Here is a 22921-nt window from a genome sequence, read left to right as displayed (position 1 = left end):
CTTTTTTTTATTAATTTCATAACATTTATACAGCACTTGATTGTAAAAAAATCTAAACATTAAAATTACCTCAACTTTTAAATCATCTGGGTAGGCTTGTCTAAACAAGAATGCTTTCAGCAGTGAATGCACCTGCTTGATCTCAATAGGCTGGGGTTCCAATCGCAGGCACTGCCACACTAAACAAGAGAGTTCTTACAAATGCAGAATAAGTATTATGTGGCACCTGTAGTAGTGCCAGTTCTACTGATTGAAGAGGTGATTGAGTGGGCATATGTGGGGTAAGGAGATCTCGTAGGTAAATTGGTCCCAAGTTAAGGGCTTTATTTACCAATAGTAACACCCTGAACGTGGCCCAGTAGCAAATCGGCATCCCTTGTAGATCTCTGAGCACAGGTGTTATATGCTGGCAAGGCCTCACTCCTGTCAGCAATCATGCTGCAGCATTCTGCACTAGCTACCGTGACAAGGCTTTCCCCGTCCTGGAATGGCCATAGCTGTTCTAAAAGCTCTCTTCCTTCAATTACAACTCATATCCTTACCGTTTCATTTGCTTCTTTTTGTTTTTCATCAAATTCTCGAATCAACTTCTTCTTCTCTTCTAGAAGACATAACAGAAAACATGAAGAAAAAAAATAGCAAAACAATCAGCAGTGCCAAAAGGAATTCTCAGTGCAAATCCACGTAAGAGTACCGGTATATACATTCTTTTGTGACGGCCTTTAACTATCTTATTGTTTCAGTGAAAATTATTTTCATAGTCAAACTGTATTAACTGATCATGTAAAAACACTTTAGAAATAACTACCAAAAGATATGTAATCCTCCTAGTCCTCAACCAAGCCATGGACCCTATCAGTTTGGTGACTAGATCTCACTCTATCAAACAAGGTAGCATGGGAGATTCAGGGGCAGCCAACAAGGTGTCCTTCAGATGACGGATTACAATTACCAAATCCCCAACAACTGGCAATGCTGACTGAAGCTGGTGAGAGCTGTAATACAACAGGATATAGAGGCCACATTTGTAATGCATAGGCCTTGTCCACACAATATTTCTGCCTCCTTTTAAAAAGGATTACACATCCATATTTTGGATTTAATTACAGTAACGAAATGCATATAGTCAGGCATTCCAAAAACCCTGTACAAAACCACTGTAAAACATCAGTTCATTGGGAATTAACAACTATCTGACTTTTAGATGACATCTGAAGGCAGCCCTGTTTAGGATGTTTGACTTTTTATTCCATTCTGTTTGGGAGCCGCCCAGAGTGGCTGGGGAAACCCAGTCAGATGGGCGGGGTAAAAATAATAAAATTACTACTACTACTACTACGGTACTATGCTAGAGCAAAATGTGACGTTTATAAGCATAAACCATGTGACGTTTATAAGCATAAACCATTTGAACTCCACTGTGAAATGTCTAGGATCGACCGATAGGAGGCAACCTTCTGGGGTTGTGATCTCTCTGGGTCGTTCTGAGCACCAGGTTTCTTTTTTAAACTGCATTAAATTCCACGCTGAACTTCGCCTTCCTTCCGCATTCCAACCACGCCTCACGCCTAGAATCGCTTCGAAGCGAGGGCGGGGTCACCTATTATTATGATGATGATGAATTATTATTACAGGTCCTCCTCCTTTGACAGAAATCAGCGAGGAAGTTTTCCCCGGGTCACTTCAGTCTCCTTGCGAAGAGAAGCGGTAGGGTTTCTGCGTCTCGGTCAGGATGCTGCTGAGAGGCGGGTTCAGCAAAAATAAACTCGGGGTATAAATAATAATAATAATAATCAACGGCAACCCCTCTTGCAGCAACCGACGCCTAGCAGGACGGCAGCGCTGCAGGATCCGGGCTTGCCGGGAGCAGTGGCGGAAGGGCCCGCGCACGGCTCGTCCCGTTTCCCCACCTCCCGGCTCGCTCGGGCCCAGCTGCTACGTACCAACGGCCGAGCTCCCGCGCAGCCTCTCGGGGGCTCCTCGCAGCTCCCCATGCAAGCCGCGGAATATCTCGTGCAGCCGCTCCAAGTGCTCCGAAGAGCCGGCGCCGCGCTCCGCCATGGCGCAAAGAGGGAGCGGGAGCAAAGCGGCGCCTTCACGAATCTGAGGCCGCCCCGGGTCACCGCGGCCTGGTCGGTGTCCCCGCCACCTCCTCGCAGGCGCTTCCGGGAGGAGGAGAGGCGGACGGGGGCCTTCCCTGTCCCCGAAACGAGCCCCGCTCCGCCATCCGGGGGCCTAAAGCCGCGTCGCCGCCAGGAAGCGTCGTTTGCACAGCGCCGCCCAGCCTCTGGAGGGGAAATCAATTCCATGGAGATAGAAAGATACCTTTAAATCAGTGTTTTTCAACCTTTTTTGGGCAAAGGCACACTTGTTTCATGAAAAAAATCAGGAGGCACACCACCATTAGAAAATGTTAAAACATTTAACCCTGTGCCTATATTGACTATATATAAAGTAATTCTCCCACGGCACACCAGGCAACATACAGTGGTTGAAAAACACTGCTTTAAATAATAATATATATTTTTAAATAATCTATGGCAACTTTTTATAACTTTTTTGTGTCCTCCTGTTCAGAGGAGAGAGCATTAAAGCAGCAGTCTTCACACTGTTGGCAGTTAGGCTCATTTGCTTGTTACCACCCGCCCCCCCCAAAATAATTTTTATTTGATTTTACAAGTGTAGAATTATATCAATACAAAATACATATCCATATTTAGATATTTCTCTGAATCTCCAGAGTTCCCACCCTCCTCTCCATGGGTCCAATTGTCAACCTTTTCAACTGCATATTATTTCATAATCCATATTTTATATATCTCTTTATTATTTGCTAAATTACAAGTGTTATTAGAATCCTGCTACTGTTTTCATCTGCTTACAGTGGTCTCCTAGATAACATTTGCTTGTACTTTTTATTCTGTATTCATGCTGATTTGTGCTCGTAACAGCTTTCAACACTGTCTGCACCTGCAGAAGTTTCCTTTCCAATCAGTACACGTCCCATAACTTTTTATATCACAAATGTTTTTGGAGGTTAGTTAGTTTGTTGTCCTGCTTTTGCTGAGCTGCAGCCCCTCTAGAAAGCGATAATGTGGTAACACTGGAGAAATATTACAGAACAACTAACCTAGCAGAATGTGTGGATGGTCTAGTTAATCCACCACTAATGCACTCTTGGGACATCAATGGCTTGTTGTTGAGTATACCCACAGAAAAAATCCTGGTCTAAAGGGGCCTTCTTTAGTTGTCAAAATCTTGCTCTACAAATCAGTTCAACTCCTTATCCAAATTAAGTCAAAAACACTGTTATGCCGAGCATTTCTACGCTTTCCCTAGTCTTTACAACTGCTTCCTGATTTAAGGGAGCTTCTCCAAATCAGCACCAATCACTCAAACATTTTACAAGACAGGGCTGCCAACGTGAATAAAATATTGTGGGGGCCCAGGTAAGCTCCGCCCCACAAAGTCACATGACACAGCACACACACACCATTTGAATGGGAATGCCCATCAGCTTTGTGGGGGCCAGGCCCCTTCAAATATTGTATTGTGGGGGCCAAAGCCCCCATGGCCCCTAGGAGTTGGCTCCTATGCCACAAGATGAGAGCGACATTACAGATCCCAAATAAGAGTAGAGTTTGAAACAGTTCCAGACATGGAACGAGATGCTTAATTCATCTGATGACGGTCCATCTCTAACTGAAATACAAAGGGAGCATAGCACCAAACAATAGTATAGAAACAGGAAATGGCAATATACAGAGGAAAGCATACAAGAAGATCCCATAGCCATCACCTATTGAAACCAATTGAAACATATATTGGCTGCCTTGCAGAAGGCAGTGTATTCTCTTTTTGTTCTTAACAATCTCTTTTATTCGCAAATATCCCCTTCTTCCTAGTAAAGGCTACAGGGGCAATTTAGTAGAGTGTTAGCAGCACTAAAACATCCATTACATACTGCACTTTCACAAAAAGTTTAGCTTTACTTACTCGAGGGAGGCTAGTGGGGCTGAACCCCCCCCCCCGGCTGTTATCTGGCTCTGCTGCTCATCATCCCTGGAGCCAGGGGGCCCTGAGTTAGGATTACTCCCTCTCTGCTCATCTTGCTTGGTATTGTGCTGACTGGCAGCAGCATAAGTGTTATGTATTAAAGTTCTCAGCAAGAGAAAAGGGGGCAGTATGAATTTAGGACACTATTATAATAAGGTATATTTGGTTGTAAAGCACTTTATTTCTGAAAGTACAATGGTGGCACTTTATAACTAATACTCAAGATGCTTGTGGAGTACACTGGGGTGCTGATACAACAGTAAAGTAAAAAAAGGTAAAGGTTAAGTCCAGTCAAAGGCAACTATGGGGTTGCAGTGCTCATCTCGCTTTCAGGCCGAGGGAGCCAGCGTTTGTCCGTAGACAACTTTCCGGGTCATGTGGCCAGCATGACTAAACCGCTTCTGGCGCAACGCAACACCATGATGGAAGCCAGAGAGCAGAGAAACACCGTTTACCTTCCCGCCACAGCGGTACCTGTTTATCTACTGGTACAGGTGTGCATTCGAACTGCTAGGTTGGCAAGAGCTGGGACAGAGCAACAGGAGCTCACCCTGTTGCAGGGATTCGAAGTGCCGACCTTCCGATCGGCAAGCCCAAGAGGCTCAGTGGTTTAGACCACTGCACCACCCACGTATACATATATGTATATGTATCCATACATGTACAGAAGTACTCCATAGCAGTTCAGATGAGCCCCAAAGAGCTTGCTGTCATAATAGCAGAGGTGCCAATTGCTATGCAACTTCAGCTAACATGATTGAGCCAAGTGGACCAGACAGTGTGGTGCCATCACCACGACAATGGTGCAGTGCCAGGCTCCCAAATATATTTCATGGAATTGCCCTGAGCCCAGAAAAAGGAGCATGTGTGGCCTCTCTAGCCTATTTAAAGCCAGTGAGACCAGGAGCCAAGGAAGAGATGTCCAGGAGCACAGAGCTTGGCTCTAGGAGGGGAGAAGAGCAAAAGTTAATTATGGGTATCTAGTCACATAATTCCAAATAAGTATGGGGTTACAAGATGGGCCATTACTACCTGCTGGTCATTATAGCTCCTTATTAGCTTTCATTGCTGTGTCAGTTTTCAGAGACCTTATGACAAAGACTGACATTTTGATTTATATCTCTACAGAGCAGTTCAGCTCTTGCAAGTTATTTCTTTTGGAAGCGTACTTGGCTTCTCAAGCACATGACATACTTGAAATGGGCAATAGAATTGCTTTCAAGTTGGTTCAAACACCCTACTTTGACTTCCTAATGGGTGTTCTCCTTTTAGTCAGTGGATGAAAATATGACATTTCTGTTCAACTTATGAACAGGTGGCAATCTGAGCAGTTCCTGTGCGGGCAGGGCTCATCTTGAGTTTAAAGGGCTCTTTCAGAGGAATATGTCTTGCTTGCCCGGCAATGTGTGATTTTTCTGAAGGTGCTGTTGTGTTCTAGGAAGTGGGTTGCAGGAGGAGTATGCAACTCAAACCCTATGCTGGGAATGGGAAGTGCCCCCATATCTGGAGGTGAGACAAATCATTGGCCACCGAGAAGCCTTTTCAGTTACAGTGCCCCATTCACCTCTAGAATGGAGCATGTGGAAGATGGAGCAAGCTTATTTCCCCCTGCTATTCAGGTTGCAAGAAAGGAGATTCCGACTAAACATCGGGAAGAAATTTCTGACAGTAAGAGCTGTTTGACAGTAGAACGGTTTCCCTCAGGAGGTTGTGGGCTCTCTTTCACTGGAGGCTTTTACACAGATATTGGATGGCCATCTGTCATGGATGCTTTAGTTAAGATTCTTGCATTGCAGAGGATTACGGTAGACTAAATGACCCTATGTATACTCTTCCCAGTCAGGCTCACCTGGCACCTATTCTCATGTCTTTTTTGATGCAAGGTGAAGCCCTTTTAATTTTCCCAGACTTCTTTTTTTTTTAAAAAAAATAATTTTTATTGATTTTTAAAAAGACACAACCAAATACCAACATTACAAAACACACACATATACAAAAACAAAAACAAAAAAACATATCTATACACTCTCAACCCCTCATTTACTTTAACATTATTTTAGTGACTTCCTCGTATCCCTCCCTCCTGATTTTCATCTCTTTTCATATTTATTCATAGCAGTTTCACTCTACCAATTTCAACCCTTATTCTTTAAAACATATATTCATGCAGCTATTCACTATCCTTAAATTTTACCTCTTATTCTGGTTAACTTAAAATCCATCTTCTTCTACCCCCCTCCTCCACAGGCCGCCTCCTGCCACGAGTAGGACCCATGGGTGACGGGCAGTCAAAAATGGTCCATTTTATAGTTTGGTTTTTCACTGCCTCCCCCCTTCCCCCCCCCCCGAACCTCTCCCTGCCACCAAGAGGCCCTGGAACAAAAGGAGAGATAGAGACAGCAAACTACCCAACTATCTATCTAAATAAACAATTTTCTAATAGCTAATCTAACCTATTTTCCAAACCTCATACAGTACCTCTATTTTCTCTTAACAAATTTATCAAAGTCCAAGTCCCCCCCAGCCTAATCTTCCCTCCAAGAAAATTTCATAAAAAATATTACAACTCTATTCACATATTACTTCTAAATTAATATTTTAACTCTGCCTCTTCCTCTTACCTAGAATCCCCCCCATTCAATACAGCAATTCCATAATACAACCAAGATTTCAAAGCCTAATATTCCTGTCCTGTTAAACAATTGCAATACCTTTTTTCATCCCACCCCCATTCTCTCCCATTTTACAACCCTTATTTTTGTCCTCCCCTCCTTCTGCCCCATCCTTTCCCTTAACTCTTTCCTTTGCCCCTTCTCATTTTCCCATTTTTTCCCCAATGTCCCATTTCAAAACCAATCAAATCCAAGTTCCAAATTGACTCTTGCTCATTCTTCTCTTTTTGTTGGGCTACTTTCACTTCCTCTTGTTTATTTTCTTGCCCATTGTCCTCAGGAACAAGTTTTTAATTTTCTTTCTCATTCTCAATATTTCCTTTTAGTTCTTTTTCCCGTTCCTGGTCCAAAATGTTGTTTAGCTGTAAACTGAATTGTCGTTGCCCCTCTGCAAGTTCTCCCAGCAGTTTCAGTACTGTCCTCTGGAAAACATCTGTTCCGGATGTTGACATTCCTTCTCATTCAAGGGCAGAACAAAGATAGGAGGACAAAGAACAATGGAGTCTCAATCTTCTAGGATTCACAACGTATCCAACTTGGCTGAGAAAAAAATTAGATAATCCATACATTACTCCACTAATAGTTTCTGTTGCAACAAAGTTTAAATCTTTACCAATTTCTTTGACAGCTGTCAAACTTCCCGTTCAAAAAAAGCTTTGCTGAATCTCCAATTTTCCCAGACTTCTAAAAGCTGTTTTGAATTGGCTTTATTCAGCAGATATGCTGGTATGCTTTTACTACTTTGCCAATTATACTTCTTGGTGATTTTATTATTTTAATCTATTTCAAATGATTTGCTAGCCATTCTGGAAATAGTAATATTGAAGTGCAGGGTAAGTAGAAGTGGAGGAGGAGTGATGGTCAAGTATATTCCACAACAAGGCTTAAGCGGGCGGAGTACAGTTTACTTAAGCAATACAATGGGATTTACACTGACACCTGAGATTAGATTGGAATCATTTTGTGGGTGATCTCAAAAGAGTCTGCAAGCTGTGGCTAGTGTGGTATCTCATAATGGAAATGGTGTGACACTTACCTTGGTGAATCCAAGACTGAGGTGTTTTCTGTTGTTTCATATTTTATTTTCTCCATAAAAATAAATAAAACAACAATAAAAAGAGTCTTTTTGAGAAGAGTTTACATTAGAAGGGTGTGAGCGATCTTATGACTGATTTTGACGTGCTAAGGATAATCATAATAAAGTCTGTGTGCTAATCAGGGCCTGCCAGCTATGAGGCAAGGTGAGGCAACTGCTTCAGGGGCAGGATCCACAGGGACAGTGGATTCCAATGTAGGATCTTTATTTTTCCCCTTGTTGCTGATGTAGATCTTCACTCACCCATTCTTTCCTGGTATGTGTGGGGCATTTTGTGGCTCGCTTCTGGTGCCGAAAGTGTCTCAGGCCAGCCCTGGTGCTTAACAGCACTACATTGGTGTGGGTATTCCAAAGGCCAAACCAACAGCTGCTATGGACCTCCTCCAGCAGAAGAGACACTATAAACATCTGCTGGCACGTAAGAAAAAGGAAGCCATTTAAGAACACCTGCACACGACATTCAGGCAGTTAACTCCAATGATTCAGCCACATTCTGGCATATCGCATCTAGCCCACAAGGCAATGGCCCAACCATGGTGGACTGTCACATCCCCCCAGGGACCTGGGAGGCACACTTTCAGGAACTTTACTCGGACAGCTCTGCTGGAAATGGAAGATCTAGCCAAATTATAGGAAATCTGCCTATGTGGGTGACAGAGATTAAGAACGTGGTAGCTCAGCTAAGACTGGGGAAGGCCCATGAGGAAGACCTAATCCTACCAGAGGCCATTAAAAACTATTTGGATGTCTGGGCCCCCCATTCTAGCTTCACTCTTCACCTGCATTGACACCCATAGTAGAGTCCCCAAGGACTGGAGGCTTGCAATCATTGCCCCTATATATAAAAAGCTGATGAGATAAAACAAGACATATAGTCAACAACTATTTCTGTGTGGAATGGTTACATTTCAGTGAAAATACATACATTGTATATTACCTGTACAATCCAGAAACCCAGCAGGCTGCTGTGGGGTGGACTAAACACTGTTTCTCCTCCAGCAGCCGATTGCATTGTCAGGCTGCACAGAGAGGAAGAGAAGCCTTCAAGTTACGCTATTCATACTCTTTAAAAAGTGTGTTTAAGATGGGCCCTTTTGTTTTTAAAGGAAAGCAGAAACGTGGGGCTCCAATTTGCAATGCCCATCTGGTTCAGAAAACAGGACCAGGCCAATTTCCTGCTAAAAATCACCCTCTAGTTGCTGTTTGTTTCCTAAACCCAATTGCTTTACTCTGATAGTGAGACAGAAGTACATTAACAAGTAGAGGCTATGGATCAAATCCATATACTGTAGTACACTTTATTTAGAAGTTTTGTGAAATAAAATAAATATAAATATCCTCCCCCCCCACCTCCACCCCAAAATACTAGGGTCTAAAGTGACCTACCTGCCCCATTGTCTTTACCTCTGCAAATATATGAAACGATTTAAGGCTGTTGTTGTTTTGGGCTGGGATTCAGTTATGTACTGGCAACTTCAGGTTGTGCAATAAAATTAGATTTGGATATCTTGTGTAAAAAAATCCACTTTCCCCCAAAGACTGGATTTTTTGCAATAAGTATAGTGTTGGGGAAATGCACTGGAAAGTGTGGGATAAAAATTGCTTGATGCAACATTCTACAACTTCCCTACAGATAAATCAGGATCAGTAAGCAGCCTGTCACTCTCTTGGTTTCTCCCAGCTATTAGCATTTGTCAACAGGTGGTGTCATAACTTTCAATTCCTGTAATTCGTTATTTCTAATCATGTGGCACTCCTCCCACACCTCTCACTGTTTTATTTCTCTCAGTCAGTTGCGAAATTTCATTTGCAGAGGAGAAGCTTTCTACAATGCCATCTCTCAGGTTTGGGTTCCTTTATTTCACTAGCTATCCTGTAAGCTTTATTAACTTGTTCTCAGAACCGCAAGCAACCTTTTGCATCGGCCACATGCATTTTTGTATGCAATACTGAAATACAAGAAGTGGGCAAAACCAAGCAGGTTGCAGTCCTAACCCCACTTACCTGGGTGTAGGACTTACTTCTGAGTAGATTTGGTTAGGACTGTACTATGCGTAGATAATTTCTAATCTAATTTAATATTTGACTTTTTGCTGCACTTTTATTATGGCTGGAAGCTGCTCCGAGTGGGTGAGGGATAAGTAAAAAAATAATACTATTATTATTTAATTTTCATTGAGGTTATGATTAATATCTCCTTGGCACACTAAAATAAATATCTACAATTATTGCATGCATTGTGTGCCCCCCCCTCTCCCTTTCCCCTCTCTCTCATTAATATGCTCAAGTGGGCCCTAGGACTTGGGGAGATTTGTATCAGCCCCTCCCTAGTGACATTCTGAAGGCTAAACTAACAAAAGTTGCTAGGATCCTTTGGGTGAAGCCATGCGCTTTAAATGTATGGTGCAGATGTGACCTTAGGCTGCAATTGTGAGAGAAAGCCTTACTGAACTTAATGGATATTGTTTCTATTATTTCTGTAATTGTGCTACTGAATTTTTACCTGGCTCCCTGTTATGTATTATCTGCTGCGTATCTCTTTTGTCTGTATTGTCGCACACACCACAATTTTTGAGCAGCAAATACATTCCAGGGAGTCTGGCGCTTACCCAGGGTTTGGCTTTCTAGGAAGAAATGTTATGAATTGGGGTGAGGGGCAGTCCCTTTCTTCCAACCTGCAATCCTTTATCCAGGGCTGGTCATTAAGCAGCTGCCTAGGGCACCGACTTCAGAGGGACACAGTACTCACCTTTGAGGGGCAGTTTTTATTATACATGTGTTTTTGTAATATCTTATAAATTTCTGATAATCTTATTTTTTCCCACAAGACACCTGCTTTTGAAAATTGAAATTGGCAGTTTTGTTTGTGGGCGTGCAAGTAGTGAACCTAGGGTGTGAAATAACTTAGCACTGGTTACTGCCTGTATCTGTGAGGGAATGCAGAAGGCGAAGGTTGCCAAACCACTCCAGTTGCTTTTTCAAGGGAATAGCTTTCACTGGCTAGTTAGGTGGTACGATTTAGCATAGCCAAAGAAGTTGCTCTGTGCCACAGAAACCAGTGGGTGGGCCTTTCCCCTCGCCTGGCTGGTAAGTAGAAGAACAATAGCCAGAGTTGTGTGAGGGAGCTGGAAGCTGGAAAACAGAGACATGACCTGCTCTGTGCTAGACTTTGGGGCTTCCTTAGAAACCATAGCAAGATCTATGGGGTTGCTAATCCTGTGAGCGCCTCCATCCTATGCTCTAGTTGTATATATATGTCAATAAAACCACATATCCTAACAGCACCAACAGTCTTCATTGGCCTTCACTCCAAGGAAGCAAATCCCTGGGAAGCACAGGAACCTCTGGAGTCTCTCAGTGCGGAGAGATTGGGGTGGTACGTAACAGAAGGTTAATAGCTATTGACCTGTAGGATATACTGTTTTCTTTATGCATATATACAACCTGAGCATAGGATGGAATGGCCTATTTGTTTTCCTTCCTAGTATAGCATGGCATCCAGCCTGGTGAGGAGGATATGGAAATACCTACCTGCTCTTTGAAGCATCTACGGCGGTCATTATGGCAACACATCTATTTCTTAGCTAACGTTTTAAGGTGTCAAAGCCATTCTGATACTGATTGATTATTGTTGTCATCCCTACTTATTATCCGCCCTACACCCTAAGGTCCTGGGGTGGGGGTGGCTTACGACATTCCAAATGCAATTATTGCACAATATTAAAAACAGACCGAAACAACTTGTATAAACCAAGGAACCAAGTTTGACTGGTCCACCAGGTTTCCTCTTGCAGAGTATATAACCTCACAGACGAAAAATCACAGGCCTGCAAGGGGCCCACAGATATCATCCAGACTCACCCCCCAAACCAGTAGCAATATTCTTTCTTCAGATTTTTGCTTAATCAGTGTTACATTTCCTTTCATTTAAAGGGATTTTTACCATGCTCTTCAGTCAAAAAGGCTTGCTGGATGTCTTAGAAAGGAAAGTCTCTGTTCTTTGGCATAGAGTCTGAGGGTGCCCCCAGATTATTTTGTGGGAAAGGAGTCAAGTGCACTCTGGAACTTTAGATTTAAAAAATTAATAAAGTGCATTAAAGAACTATGTTGCCCAAGCACAACAAATCCAGTGGTTCCTGGTATATAACTTTTTTCATTTGTGCTGGCTTCCAGTTAATTTCTGGACACAATTCAGAGTGAACTTGCCCAGGCAATGCATCTGAGGCCCTGCTCTGTGTTCCACTACATTCAGAAACATGCTTGGCAGAGACACAAGAGCAGTCCTTCTTGGTTGCAGCACCCAGATTGCAGAATTTCCTCCTAAAAGAGGTTCAATTCCCCTCTCTCAAGGTGGATGAGTTTTTTTTAATTCCCCCTGTGTTTTCAGTAATCAAGTGAAGCATTTATTTTTAATCTCATTGTTCTTATATTGTGAAAACCACTTTAAGGGCTAAAGAGCAGGGTAGAAATTGCCTAAATTTCTCCATGGTCATGCCCCAATTATGGCACTCCCCCTTTTAAAGAGACTTTTTGTGGTTTGGAAAGTGCTGTGGGAATGAATGAGCCAGAGGAGCAGGTCAAAGGATAGAATCATAGAATTGTAGAGTCGGGAGGGCCCCTGCAATGCAGAAATCTTTTGCCCAATGTGGGGTTCAAATCCATGCTCTAGCATCTGAGCTACCCAGAGGAGCAGACCAAGAGAAAACCTCTATACATACCAAAGTAACATTTACGGTTGTACTATCTTGTTTTAGGAAGTGGTTTGCAGGAGGAGTATGCACATCAACAGCTCGGCTGGATGGAAAGGTGGCCGTGGTCACAGGGGCGAACACTGGTATAGGGAAGGAAACTGCCGAGGAACTCGCACGAAGAGGCAAGTTGTCTGTCCCATTCATCATCCACCACATGCCATTCAACCATACCGAATTGAGCGGGACATCTGAATTACAGAAGCGATCCTGTTTTTGGGTCCGGTACTCTGTTGTGAGCCAGCTGGTTTGCGCCAGACCAAAAGACACACTCCTTTTTTTTTTGTTTCATGCTCTCCTGCAAATCGGCTCTCCCACACCAGAGCGCTGGACCAAAAGACGCTGGCTCCCACGAAAGCACCCCGATTTTCATCAGAGGGATGTTGCAGAGTATGCCACCATCAGGATTTCAATGAATAAAGGCTGCCTTAACCATTTTTAAGTGAACAAGCAAATTTATAAGTGCCTTAACTCTTTACTTAAACAGAGGGTTTCTGGTTCCTAGGATTGATTTTCATTTTTTAAAGGAAATTCACTGAATTACATAAGCCCCCTGAAGGAGAGGAGGCATTTATTATTATTATTATTATTATTATTATTATTATTATTATTATTATTATTAACACTCCACAAGGGCTCTGCAATAGCAGCTGCACTTTATTTTCTCTTTGGCTCTAAAAGCATACTTGGCATACAATCTACTGTAGTTCTTAGCCACTCTTCTCTGTATTCACTTTTTCTATACCATAAATAATTTTAGAAACCTCTGTCATGCCACTTTCCTTGGGCTGCAGCCTTATAACTTACCTGGAAGTAAGTCCAATTGAAGCAAATGGTCATTACTGCTGAGAAGACATGTCTAGGAGTACACAGTTGTTGTTTTAAAAAGGCAAACAATGTAATCCACATGTAATTCTTTACCACAGGGATGAGAAGCCAGTGGCCTTCCAGATGTTGCTGGACTTCCACTACTCATCAACATGGCCAGTGGTCAGCAATGATGAGAGCTGTAGTCCAGCCCTTCTGAATGTGCCCTCATTGGTGGAATGAACATTTGACTGTGTCCCATTGGAACTGCAGTCTCTATATATTTAATTAACCATGGTTTAGCGTTATATCTGAACACAGCCATTGCATTTGGGGTAAGAGAGGTGTATTTATTACTATGAATGTATGTATTATTTAATTCTGTCCCCTAAAATAACTTTAACCAAAATGTAATTTCCTTTTTTAGAAATACATTGAAGAGTATTTTTCTTGAACATAGAAATGGTTAATTAGACCAGGGCGACTACTTCAAATGCTTGAGCTGAGCTTAGAAAAGCTGAGTATTACTCCCCTCCCACAATGATTCACAATTTATTGCTGCTTATAACATCTGCCGGCAATTTAAATTTACATATTCATTTTATTTTATATTTTGTTCCACTAAAAGAAATTAGACTAGAAAGACAGGACCAAGTTTAGAAACAGCTTGTTTGCCTTATTCCTCTTTTCTATGAATTTCCCTTTTGAAGGTGGTCGTGTCATCCTTGCCTGCAGAGATGTAGCAAAAGGGGAAGCAGCAGCCCATGAAATTATAACCAAAACAGGGAATCAGCAAGTTATTGTGAAAAAACTGGACCTGTGTGATAGCAAATCTATACGGGCATTTGCAGAAGATTTCCTAAAAGGTATGACTGACTAAAAGTTAGCACCTATGTAGTCACTACATAGTTTAATTACTAGGTGGTCCTGGTCCTAGAGATATCTATGTGGAGTGAAGAGTTTCATAGGTTTTGTTTAAAATAGAGAGGTATTTGTCTGGCTTCCCTATGTGTTCTTTAAACCAGGGATCAAAAACCATTTTAGATCAGGGGGCACATTTTGAATTATGAGAGAGTGCTGACTGCTCTAGTCACAAAATTGCTGTAATGGGGGGCTATGGCTTAACACAAAAGAAAAGAGAGAACAGTCATTGCTGATTTTCCACCCTTACCCCAACCTTGGACATCCTCATGCTTAGCACAGGAAGTCATCTATGTCCTGCTGGTCCTGATTGTAGTGATACAGCTGTTAAAGCCAAAAGATTCCTGTTTTCTCCATTTCTAAACAAAACGAAGGCTGACATCCTGTAGCCATTTACCTGGGAATAACCCCCATTGAACACAGAGACATCTGAAGCAGACATATATCCCATTATACTGGAAATTAACAATGCAGTGAATTCTTAATAAGTGCTTGGACATTAGTTTCTGCACAGCAGGAGACATGCCTGAGCCTTTTTGCAAATTTCACATTTTGTATTTGCCATTTGGGGAGGGAATTATTTAACACCAACCTGCATTTATTGTGTAGTTTTTACAGAAAATAACTTTTAGCAAGTACCTAATCTTGGGACACGGGTGGCGCTGAGGGGACGCGGATGGCGCTGTGGTCTGAGCCTAGGGCCTGCCGATCAGAAGGTCGGTGGTTCAAATCCCCGCAACGGGGTGAGCTCCTGTTGCTCAGTCCCAGCTCCTGCCCACCTAGCAGTTCGAAAGCACGTCAAAGTGCAAGTAGATAAATGGGTACCGCTACAATGGGAAGGTAAACGGCATTTCCGTGTGCTGCTCTGGTTCACCAGAAGTGGCTTAGTCATGCTGGCCACATGACCCGGAAGCTGTCTACGGACAAATGCTGGCTCCCTCAGCCTATAGAGCGAGATGAGTGGCGCAACCCCAGAGTCGTCCATGACTGGACCTAATGGTCAGGGGCCCCTTTACCTTTACCTTTAATCTTGGATGAGCCCACTACAGAAAAGACGCAGCCTGGTTGCTAGGAAAAAAGAAGTGCAACCTATGGAGATTCCAGAACTACTAGCAAATAAGACAGATGTAGTAATGGTTAGATCCAATAACGAGATTAAGACAAGGCTGAGTTCCACAAAGACCAACCCCAGGCAGAGCTCGGGGGTCTGTATTTATTAGCAGCAGCTTTGACAGGTAAACATTAACTCACGATGTAACTTCCAGCCAATCACAGAACAAACCTCATGCATAAACATTTACAGGTACAGGTCACTTCCTGCCAACACCCCAAACTTTCCGCCATAGAGGAAGTGGTGGACTGCACATCCTTCACATCTTGTACCTGTCACATGTCTCACTCATCAAATATCCCCCTCCTCTCAATCTTGTGACTCTCAGTATTTTTCCCCTGGCTCTCCCTGCTTGCATTGTTTCTCCCTAACCCAAGTGTGACCCATCCTGGTCTTCCCCTGTCAGCCTGTTCTAACCAGTTCAGTCCCAACCTCTCCAGATGCATCCAGCCTCTCCTAGCACAGCTGACCCATATCTTCACCCCCTGACCTGTCACTGTATTGGCTTGCCAGTATTACTCTAGCTAACCCTAAAGGATTGGCGGGTATGCCACGCCACTTTTCTAATCAACCCCACAGACAGAAGCAGGAAAAGTACAGTAAAGGGGAGGGGTAAACAGAAACTTTTAATGACCTTGGCGATTTCTATTGCCTGATGTCCAAACAACTTACTTTACAGGCACCACATTGACTTAACTAATTGGCCTAAAAACACTGACAGGTGGGAGCAGTTAAGCTGATTTGATTTCACAGAAATCACTTAGAAGGAAGTCTGCACATTTTGCTTCATAACTTTCTTTCTAAGAGGGCTAGAGTCTGAGACTTAATTTTTTTAATAGAAGCTGCCTGCGGGCACCAAAGGAGGCCTTGTGCCTGGTTGGCGATCTCTGCTTTAAACCTTCCAAGACACTGTTCTTGCATTTAAGAGGAGCTAAGCTTTTGCTTGGAAGCTTTCCCTTGAACCTTTCCGGCATTTTGAAACAGAAGATGGATCATTCCACAGCTTCCATTTGAATTTTGAGATGTCTTATATAAAACACCTGGCAATGTTAACTGTCAGAAACATGGTGGGCCTTAGGTATGACCCATAATAGCTGTTCTTATAAACTGTCTCATTGCACTCTTGGGCTGATTAAAAGGATGGCGTGCTTTTGAGTAAACATGTTTAAGCATGTATGCTACATTTTGCCTGAAAGGGTAATAATATATGTGTGTCTAGGAATGACTATTCAGCTCCTTAGATATAATAAACCCTGCTAATGATAGTAGTGCTCTATCCAAAACATGTGTCACTCAGAATGGACACAGGGTATATTATATTTAGCTAACAATAAAGGTTTAGAGATAATTTTCAAATAAATAATAGTCCAGGAAAGTGGACTATTACAATTGCCAAAACCCATTCAAAATGGATATGTATACACTCAGATAATTGCATACTTGAGCAATAAGGATACATATAATATTCACTGGAAATTACTATGAGGTAATAGGCAGTTCATATTAATCCATTTCTTTCCCACTAGTGCTTCCATTTATTTATTTATCCTGTCACGTGGTCCAACAGATGGTGGTATCTCACTATTTACCTAAACTAGTAGGAGATCTTGGCAAGAACCAACAGCCCTCTGTCTGATAGAAGTTTAAATTTCCTCCACCTGTCAGTCCCGTTGGTTAAACTGTAGACTGAGTAACACAGTCAATATTTCCTCACTTAGTATTTGCTACCGTAATTATTTTAATCAATTTACTATACTGTACTTCCTTGTTCCCAACATATATATTCACAATAACCTTAAATCATAGAATTGTAGAGCTCAAAGGGATCCTGGAGGTCATCTAGTCCAACCCCCTGGAAAGCAGGAATGTCAAATAAAGCATCCATGACAGATAGATGGCCATGTAACCAAATGCTAGTTATGATGACAGTTTAATAAGAGCCTTGCTCCTTAAAACATCTCTTGGTTTTGTAGGCCAGGGGTTCCCAACAAAATTTTCTCGAGGACCCCTCATCGAGCCGCTATTGTGACAAGGACCCCCATTAATTCCTAATCCTAAAATTAAAAAGTGAGAGCCAAATTAAGAGTCTTTTTATATTTTATATTTATACGTTTTTTACAGTTACAACAGAGTACTCCATCAGTATACAGTTTGTTTTAATTTTCAGTTCTTAATGAGATGAACCACATTTTAACCAATGGTCCATTTTTAACTACGCGAACTGTAGCTTCCGCGAAAAAGAACGCTTTGTTTACAAACACTACTGTTTTGCAAAGAGGCAGCGCGCGCCAGGGAGGAGGGAGGGGAATGGAGAAGACAGGGTACCTGCGCAGTAGCGCACAAATGAAGCCGACGCGCGCAAAGCATCTTGGGGAAGTGAGCGTTAGTAGAATGCGCGCGCTGCCTCTTTGCAAAACAGTAGTGTTTGTAAAGAACCACCTAACGGCATACAGCAGAACTACTGCCTCTATCTAATTCTAGTTTTGCGCTAGACTCTGCTCATGCAGGAAGCGGCCAAAACAAAAAATCTGTTATCATACGAAATATATTTAATATATTTTTTATTCTAATAGCATCTTGAGGACCCCTCTGGCATAGCTCGCGGACCCCTGGGGGTCCCCGGACCACCTGTTGGGAACCACTGTTGTAGGCTATGAGAGAATACAGCTGGTCTGAAAATAACAAACACACAATCTTCTTATCTTTGCTATTTTCTGCTTAATACCCAAATCTTGGCTATTATTTTCTGTAGAGGAGAAGAAGCTCCATATCCTCATTAACAATGCAGGGGTGATGATGGTCCCCTATTCCAAGACTGCTGATGGTTTTGAGATGCATATTGGAGTCAATCACCTTGGTAAGATCATGAGACATGGATGTGATAAATGGATATATTACCTGACTTCTCTTTGCCTTTGCTTTTCTTCCCTGCTCTTTCCCCCAAATTTCACAGATTATTCCTGTTTTTGTAAACCCGATTTTATAGAGAAAAAGCATAGAGATAGGTGTTGTTGAGGGTAACGGCGTGAGGACAGCACAAATTAAAGTTGAACGCAAAAAGTTATAGACACACTGTAAACTCCAGTATGGACAGGCCCCAAGTCACAGTTCCCTGTCCAACACCCTGGACATTATTTATAGTGCCCATCTGGGTTGTATTTCATATATTCATTTGAACTAACCAGCCAGTTCTTTGGTTATCTATTTCTAGTTGATTTATAGTAAAATTAATCTCATTTTGTTTGATTTTTAAAAAATTCATAATGTGTTTACATTATTGTACTATTTTCATTCTAAAGGTTAGTTTTACGTTATACATATGTGTGTCCATAAGCTCTAGTAAATAATCGTAAATCTCCTCTCCCTTTAGGGCATTTTCTCTTAACATTCCTGCTGCTGGACCGTTTGAAAGAGTCAGCCCCAGCTCGGATAGTGAATGTGGCTTCGCTCCTCCATGCTTTTTGGTGGATAAACTTTGAGAACCTGCAAGGAGAGAAGTACTACAATGGGTTCCTGGCATACTGTCAAAGCAAACTGGCTAATGTTCTGTTTACCAGGGAGCTGGCTCGTAAATTGCAAGGTGAGCTTTAAGAATGAAATGCTAATGCTGCACAACCACTCGTATCCTATATAATAATATGCAAGTGTCTCTGCGTCCCAGTTTTCCCGTGTGTCCCTGGGTTACTGCGCATGTGCCCCAGGAACACAGGGATTGGACCAGAGACTTGGAACGCACGCGCGCGCGCTCTCCCCCCAACCCCTCTGCCTACCGTTTACCTACCTGCGGCCGCCAACCACTCGCTTCTAAGCAGCAGTGCGAGGAGGAGGCTGCGAGATAGACCCATGCACTTCTCTCTCTCTTTCTTTTTCTTTCTCTCTCTCGCACGCACACACACACACAGGGAGGTAAGACAGGTCTACTCAGGAGGAAGCGGGCTTCAGAAGGCTGCCTCCCCTTCTCCTCCCAGACGCAGCAGCCGAGCGCAGAAAGGGAGGGAAGGCAGGTCTACTCAGGAGGAAGCGGGCTTCAGAAGGCTGCCTCCCCTTCTCCTCCCAGACGCAGCAGCCGAGTGCAGAGAGGGAGGGAAGGCAGGTCTACTCGGGAGGAAGCGGGCTTCAGAAGGCTGCCTCCCCTTCTCCTCCCAGACGCAGCAGCCGAGCGCAGAGAGGGAGGGAAGGCCGCGGCCCCACCGCTCCTCTCACATGTTCTAGCGCCCGTTTACTGAACGGGCTGAATAACACTAGTGTACATATATAATAGGGTTGCCCATAGCCAAAGCCTGGATGTGAGAGGAAGGGGGAAGTCACAGATTACTGAAAGATTGCATGCATGAGAGACACCCCAATCTCCAAGTGGCGAGAGAGAGGTACCAGCACTTACCCAATGTTCAGCTTTCTTGGAATGAGGTCAGTGGAGATTGTGGTGTCTTTAAAATATATGGTTTTATTTATACATACATACAATCTCATCATATGATGGAGGGGCTCATAGCATTAGCATACCATAGATCTTGCTTCCTCACTTACTTGCCAGGAGCCCCAAAGTCCAGCACAGAGCTAAACATGTCTCTCTTCCAGCGTTGCAGCATCTCCCCACTTCCATCTCACTCGCAAGCAACTTTCCAGCTCTCAGCTCCTTTGTTGTCCTTTTGCTTCTTTGGCATCTAGATGCAGCTAATTTCAGCCTACCTCATTCCTTTGAAGTGAAGCAGAGCACTACAGTGGCTGTCTGGTCTTTGAATTCAAAGAGCCCGCCTCACTGGCTCCCAGCCTCCCCCAATCTCGTAACCATAGCTAGGATGAAATTTAATGAAAGCATCAGAATGAAATGACTCTGCGTTTAAAATTCCTTGGGGGGAAAGCTATTAAAAGTATGATTTGGAGCCGTGGGTTGGGAAAAGGTTAGCCATCACCACATCACTTCTATGTTTCTCACTGCCCCCAATGAGGAATTTTAAATATTGCACATTGAAAGGGGCCATTGGGCTAACCTGACGTGCATTTTGTAGGCGTTGGATGTCTAAATTGTCCTACTATTGTATCTTACCCATGCCATTGCAAGTGGCTTCTAATGTTATCTAAATCAGTGTTTTTCAACCTTTTTGGGGCAAAGGCACACTTGTTTCATGAAAAAAATCACCACCATTAGAAAATGTTAAAAAAATTAACTCTGTGCCTATATTGACTATATATAAAGTAATTCTCCCACGGCACACCAGGCAGCATCTCGCGGCACACTAGTGTGCCGTGGAACAGTGGTTGAAAAACACTGATCTAAATTAAGGGTTTTCAGTGATTTATGAATCCACTTTCCACAGTCTCAAGTGTTTCTTTGTCCCCAAGGATGTTTCAGCCAAGCCATCTCACAGCTGTCCCTCCTCTCAGTTCAAACTCAAACTAGTTCCAAAGTGCTTATTTGCTCCCTATGGCAAGCTCTGATAAGTGTTGCTAGTTCCCAAACTGTGCTGGGCATTACACTTCAAGACTGCAGGGAGAGAGGGAGATTCCCAACCATCAAGACAGATTAACATCCTGTTCATTCCCCCCCCCCAAATGTAAACCATTTGTTTAGTATGCTATAACAGATTTCAATTTAATTGATGTTAATATTTTGCTGTTTTATGTTTTGTTCTTAAATTGTGTGTGTGTGGGCACGTTTTTTTAATGGCTTTGTTAAACCCTCAATACTAATTGAGTGCTGCACAAGGTTGTGTGCATTGCAATTCTATGGTGTGTATTATAGTGAAAAGGGTGGTCAAATACTAGCTGCCTCACAGGGTACATGGGAACAATATTACAGTACTCATTTCCTTTTGAACCTTTGGATTAATATATTTCGGTTTATGTTTCTGCTTTATGTTTTTCCAGGCACTGGAGTTACTGTCAATGCCTTACATCCTGGTGTTGTTAGTACTGAATTGGGGCGTTACTCATATACATCAGGATTTTTTAAAGTGATGTTTGGATTCATGTTTAAGACACCACAAGAAGGAGCCCAGACCAGTGTGTACTGTGCAGTGGCAGAGGAACTGGAGTCAGTGAGTGGGGTATATTTCAGGTGGGTCTGGGATTGTGATTTGCAGTTGGAATACAGACATCTGGATTCAGTACATCTGGATAAAGTTTTCTGTGGTAATCCTCAGAGGTGCCTGCATCAGACCCAGAAGGCAATATTAAAATGGAACATTGCACATTAAAAAAAGAGATCATATATAACAGCTCTAACTTAACAATAACAGTGTGGACATAGGTTGTGAGAAGTCTTTGCCTCTGGTACAGCAGACACAGATCAATTGCTCCTTCGAATTATTAAAGGTAAAGGTAAATGACCCCTGACAGTTAAGTCCAGTCGCGAACAAGGCGCTCATCTCGCTTTACTGGCTGAGGGAGCCGATGTTTGTCCGCAGTTTTTCCAGGTCATGTGGAAAAATCTACTTGCACTTTGATGTGCTTTTGAACTGCTAGGTTGGCAGGAGCAGGGACCGAGCAACGGGAGATTCGACCTTCCTATCAGCAAGCCCTAGGCTCAGTGGTTTAGACCACAGCGCCACCTGCGTCCCACCTTCGAACTATTAAACTATACCTGAAAAAGCTATACAGAAATAACAAAGCTATTATCAGGAACATCCAGACAGAACAAAAGCCCTTTTCATACATAGAGTCAATTGGGGGGGGGCATATACAAAAATTTGCCCGTTACATTTTCAGTGGTGGGCAGGACAGCTTCTTTATATTGTGAACTGCCCTGAGCTCTTCAGATGAATGTCAGTATATAAATTTAATAAACAACAACAATAATTCATTATTATTTTTTGTAACTTGAGAAATGACAAGCAGCTTTGCTGTCAGTGGGCTGGCCACCATGTTTTGTGGCAACTGTCTCAGCCACCAATGACTGCAAAAATTAGGCAAAGTGCAGTGGACAGTCCCCATACAAAAACAATAAAAACATCCCCTTTGTTCAGGAGTTTGAATTTGCTCTGCTTTGATCACTCAGTTAATAGGTTTGGCTATTCCTCGTCTTCCTTGTCAACCCTATTAAATTATCTGAGACTTACTTCTCAGTAAACGCGTATAGGATTGGGCTGCATGGGGTAACCTTAGCCCTCTGTTGTCCATAAACCCAATTTGCTATCATATTGATTTGGGAAATACGCTCAATGTTTATTCAAAATTCTGATTCTTTGATGGTTTTGAATGGCTTTTAGAATTATTAACAAAGTGCCTAATGAATATTTATTTTTTTCTTTCTACAGTGACTGTAAACCAGCCTGGGTTGCTCCTCAGGCTTGTAACAAAAAGACTGCAAAAAAGCTCTGGCAGGTCAGCTGTGAGCTGATGGGCATCCAGTGGGAGTGAACTGGGGTGGATCTGTGGCTGACATTCATAGACAGAATGTGAAGGCGACCAGAAAGAAAAAACTATCCTTATCTTCTCATGTGTAGATTTCAGTGTCCAGCAGGCACTTTATACATTTAGACTGTATATTAATAAAATATGTTCTAATCAA

At 42.7% G+C, this 22921-nt stretch overlaps 2 protein-coding genes across 3 annotated transcripts in view; one reads left to right on the top strand and one right to left on the bottom strand.

Moving 5' to 3' along the window:
* The window catches only part of VTI1B (vesicle transport through interaction with t-SNAREs 1B), a 14415-nt gene extending 12161 nt beyond the window's left edge, over nucleotides 1-2254 (bottom strand). Inside the window, exons 1-2 of the mRNA XM_060273989.2 lie at nucleotides 1944-2254; nucleotides 543-601 (exon numbers count right to left, since the gene is read on the bottom strand). Of these exons, the coding sequence (XP_060129972.1) occupies nucleotides 543-601; nucleotides 1944-2061 (177 nt within the window). The 5' untranslated portion in view covers nucleotides 2062-2254. The remainder of the gene's footprint in view (nucleotides 1-542; nucleotides 602-1943) is intronic.
* Nucleotides 1498-22921, top strand: LOC118084346 (retinol dehydrogenase 12). Of its 2 annotated transcripts, none has more exons than XM_035113780.3 (8): nucleotides 1498-1707; nucleotides 9614-9668; nucleotides 12579-12697; nucleotides 14090-14245; nucleotides 18164-18268; nucleotides 18782-18991; nucleotides 21280-21469; nucleotides 22668-22921. In XM_035113780.3, the coding sequence occupies exons 2-8, from the start codon at nucleotides 9655-9657 to the stop codon at nucleotides 22768-22770; spliced, it is 897 nt and encodes a 298-aa protein (XP_034969671.1). In that variant the 5' UTR covers nucleotides 1498-1707; nucleotides 9614-9654; the 3' UTR covers nucleotides 22771-22921. The 2 variants fall into 2 exon arrangements, with proteins under 2 accessions (XP_034969671.1, XP_034969681.1); XM_035113790.3 differs by having other exon boundaries at nucleotides 1594-1707; nucleotides 9618-9668.

The sequence above is a fragment of the Zootoca vivipara genome, chromosome 1, assembly GCF_965207765.1.
Source record: "Zootoca vivipara chromosome 1, rZooViv2.hap1.1, whole genome shotgun sequence".
Classification (NCBI taxonomy): domain Eukaryota; kingdom Metazoa; phylum Chordata; class Lepidosauria; order Squamata; family Lacertidae; genus Zootoca; species Zootoca vivipara.
The sequence above is the reverse complement of the archived record's forward strand: the minus strand, read 5'-3'. Positions and strand labels throughout refer to the sequence as shown.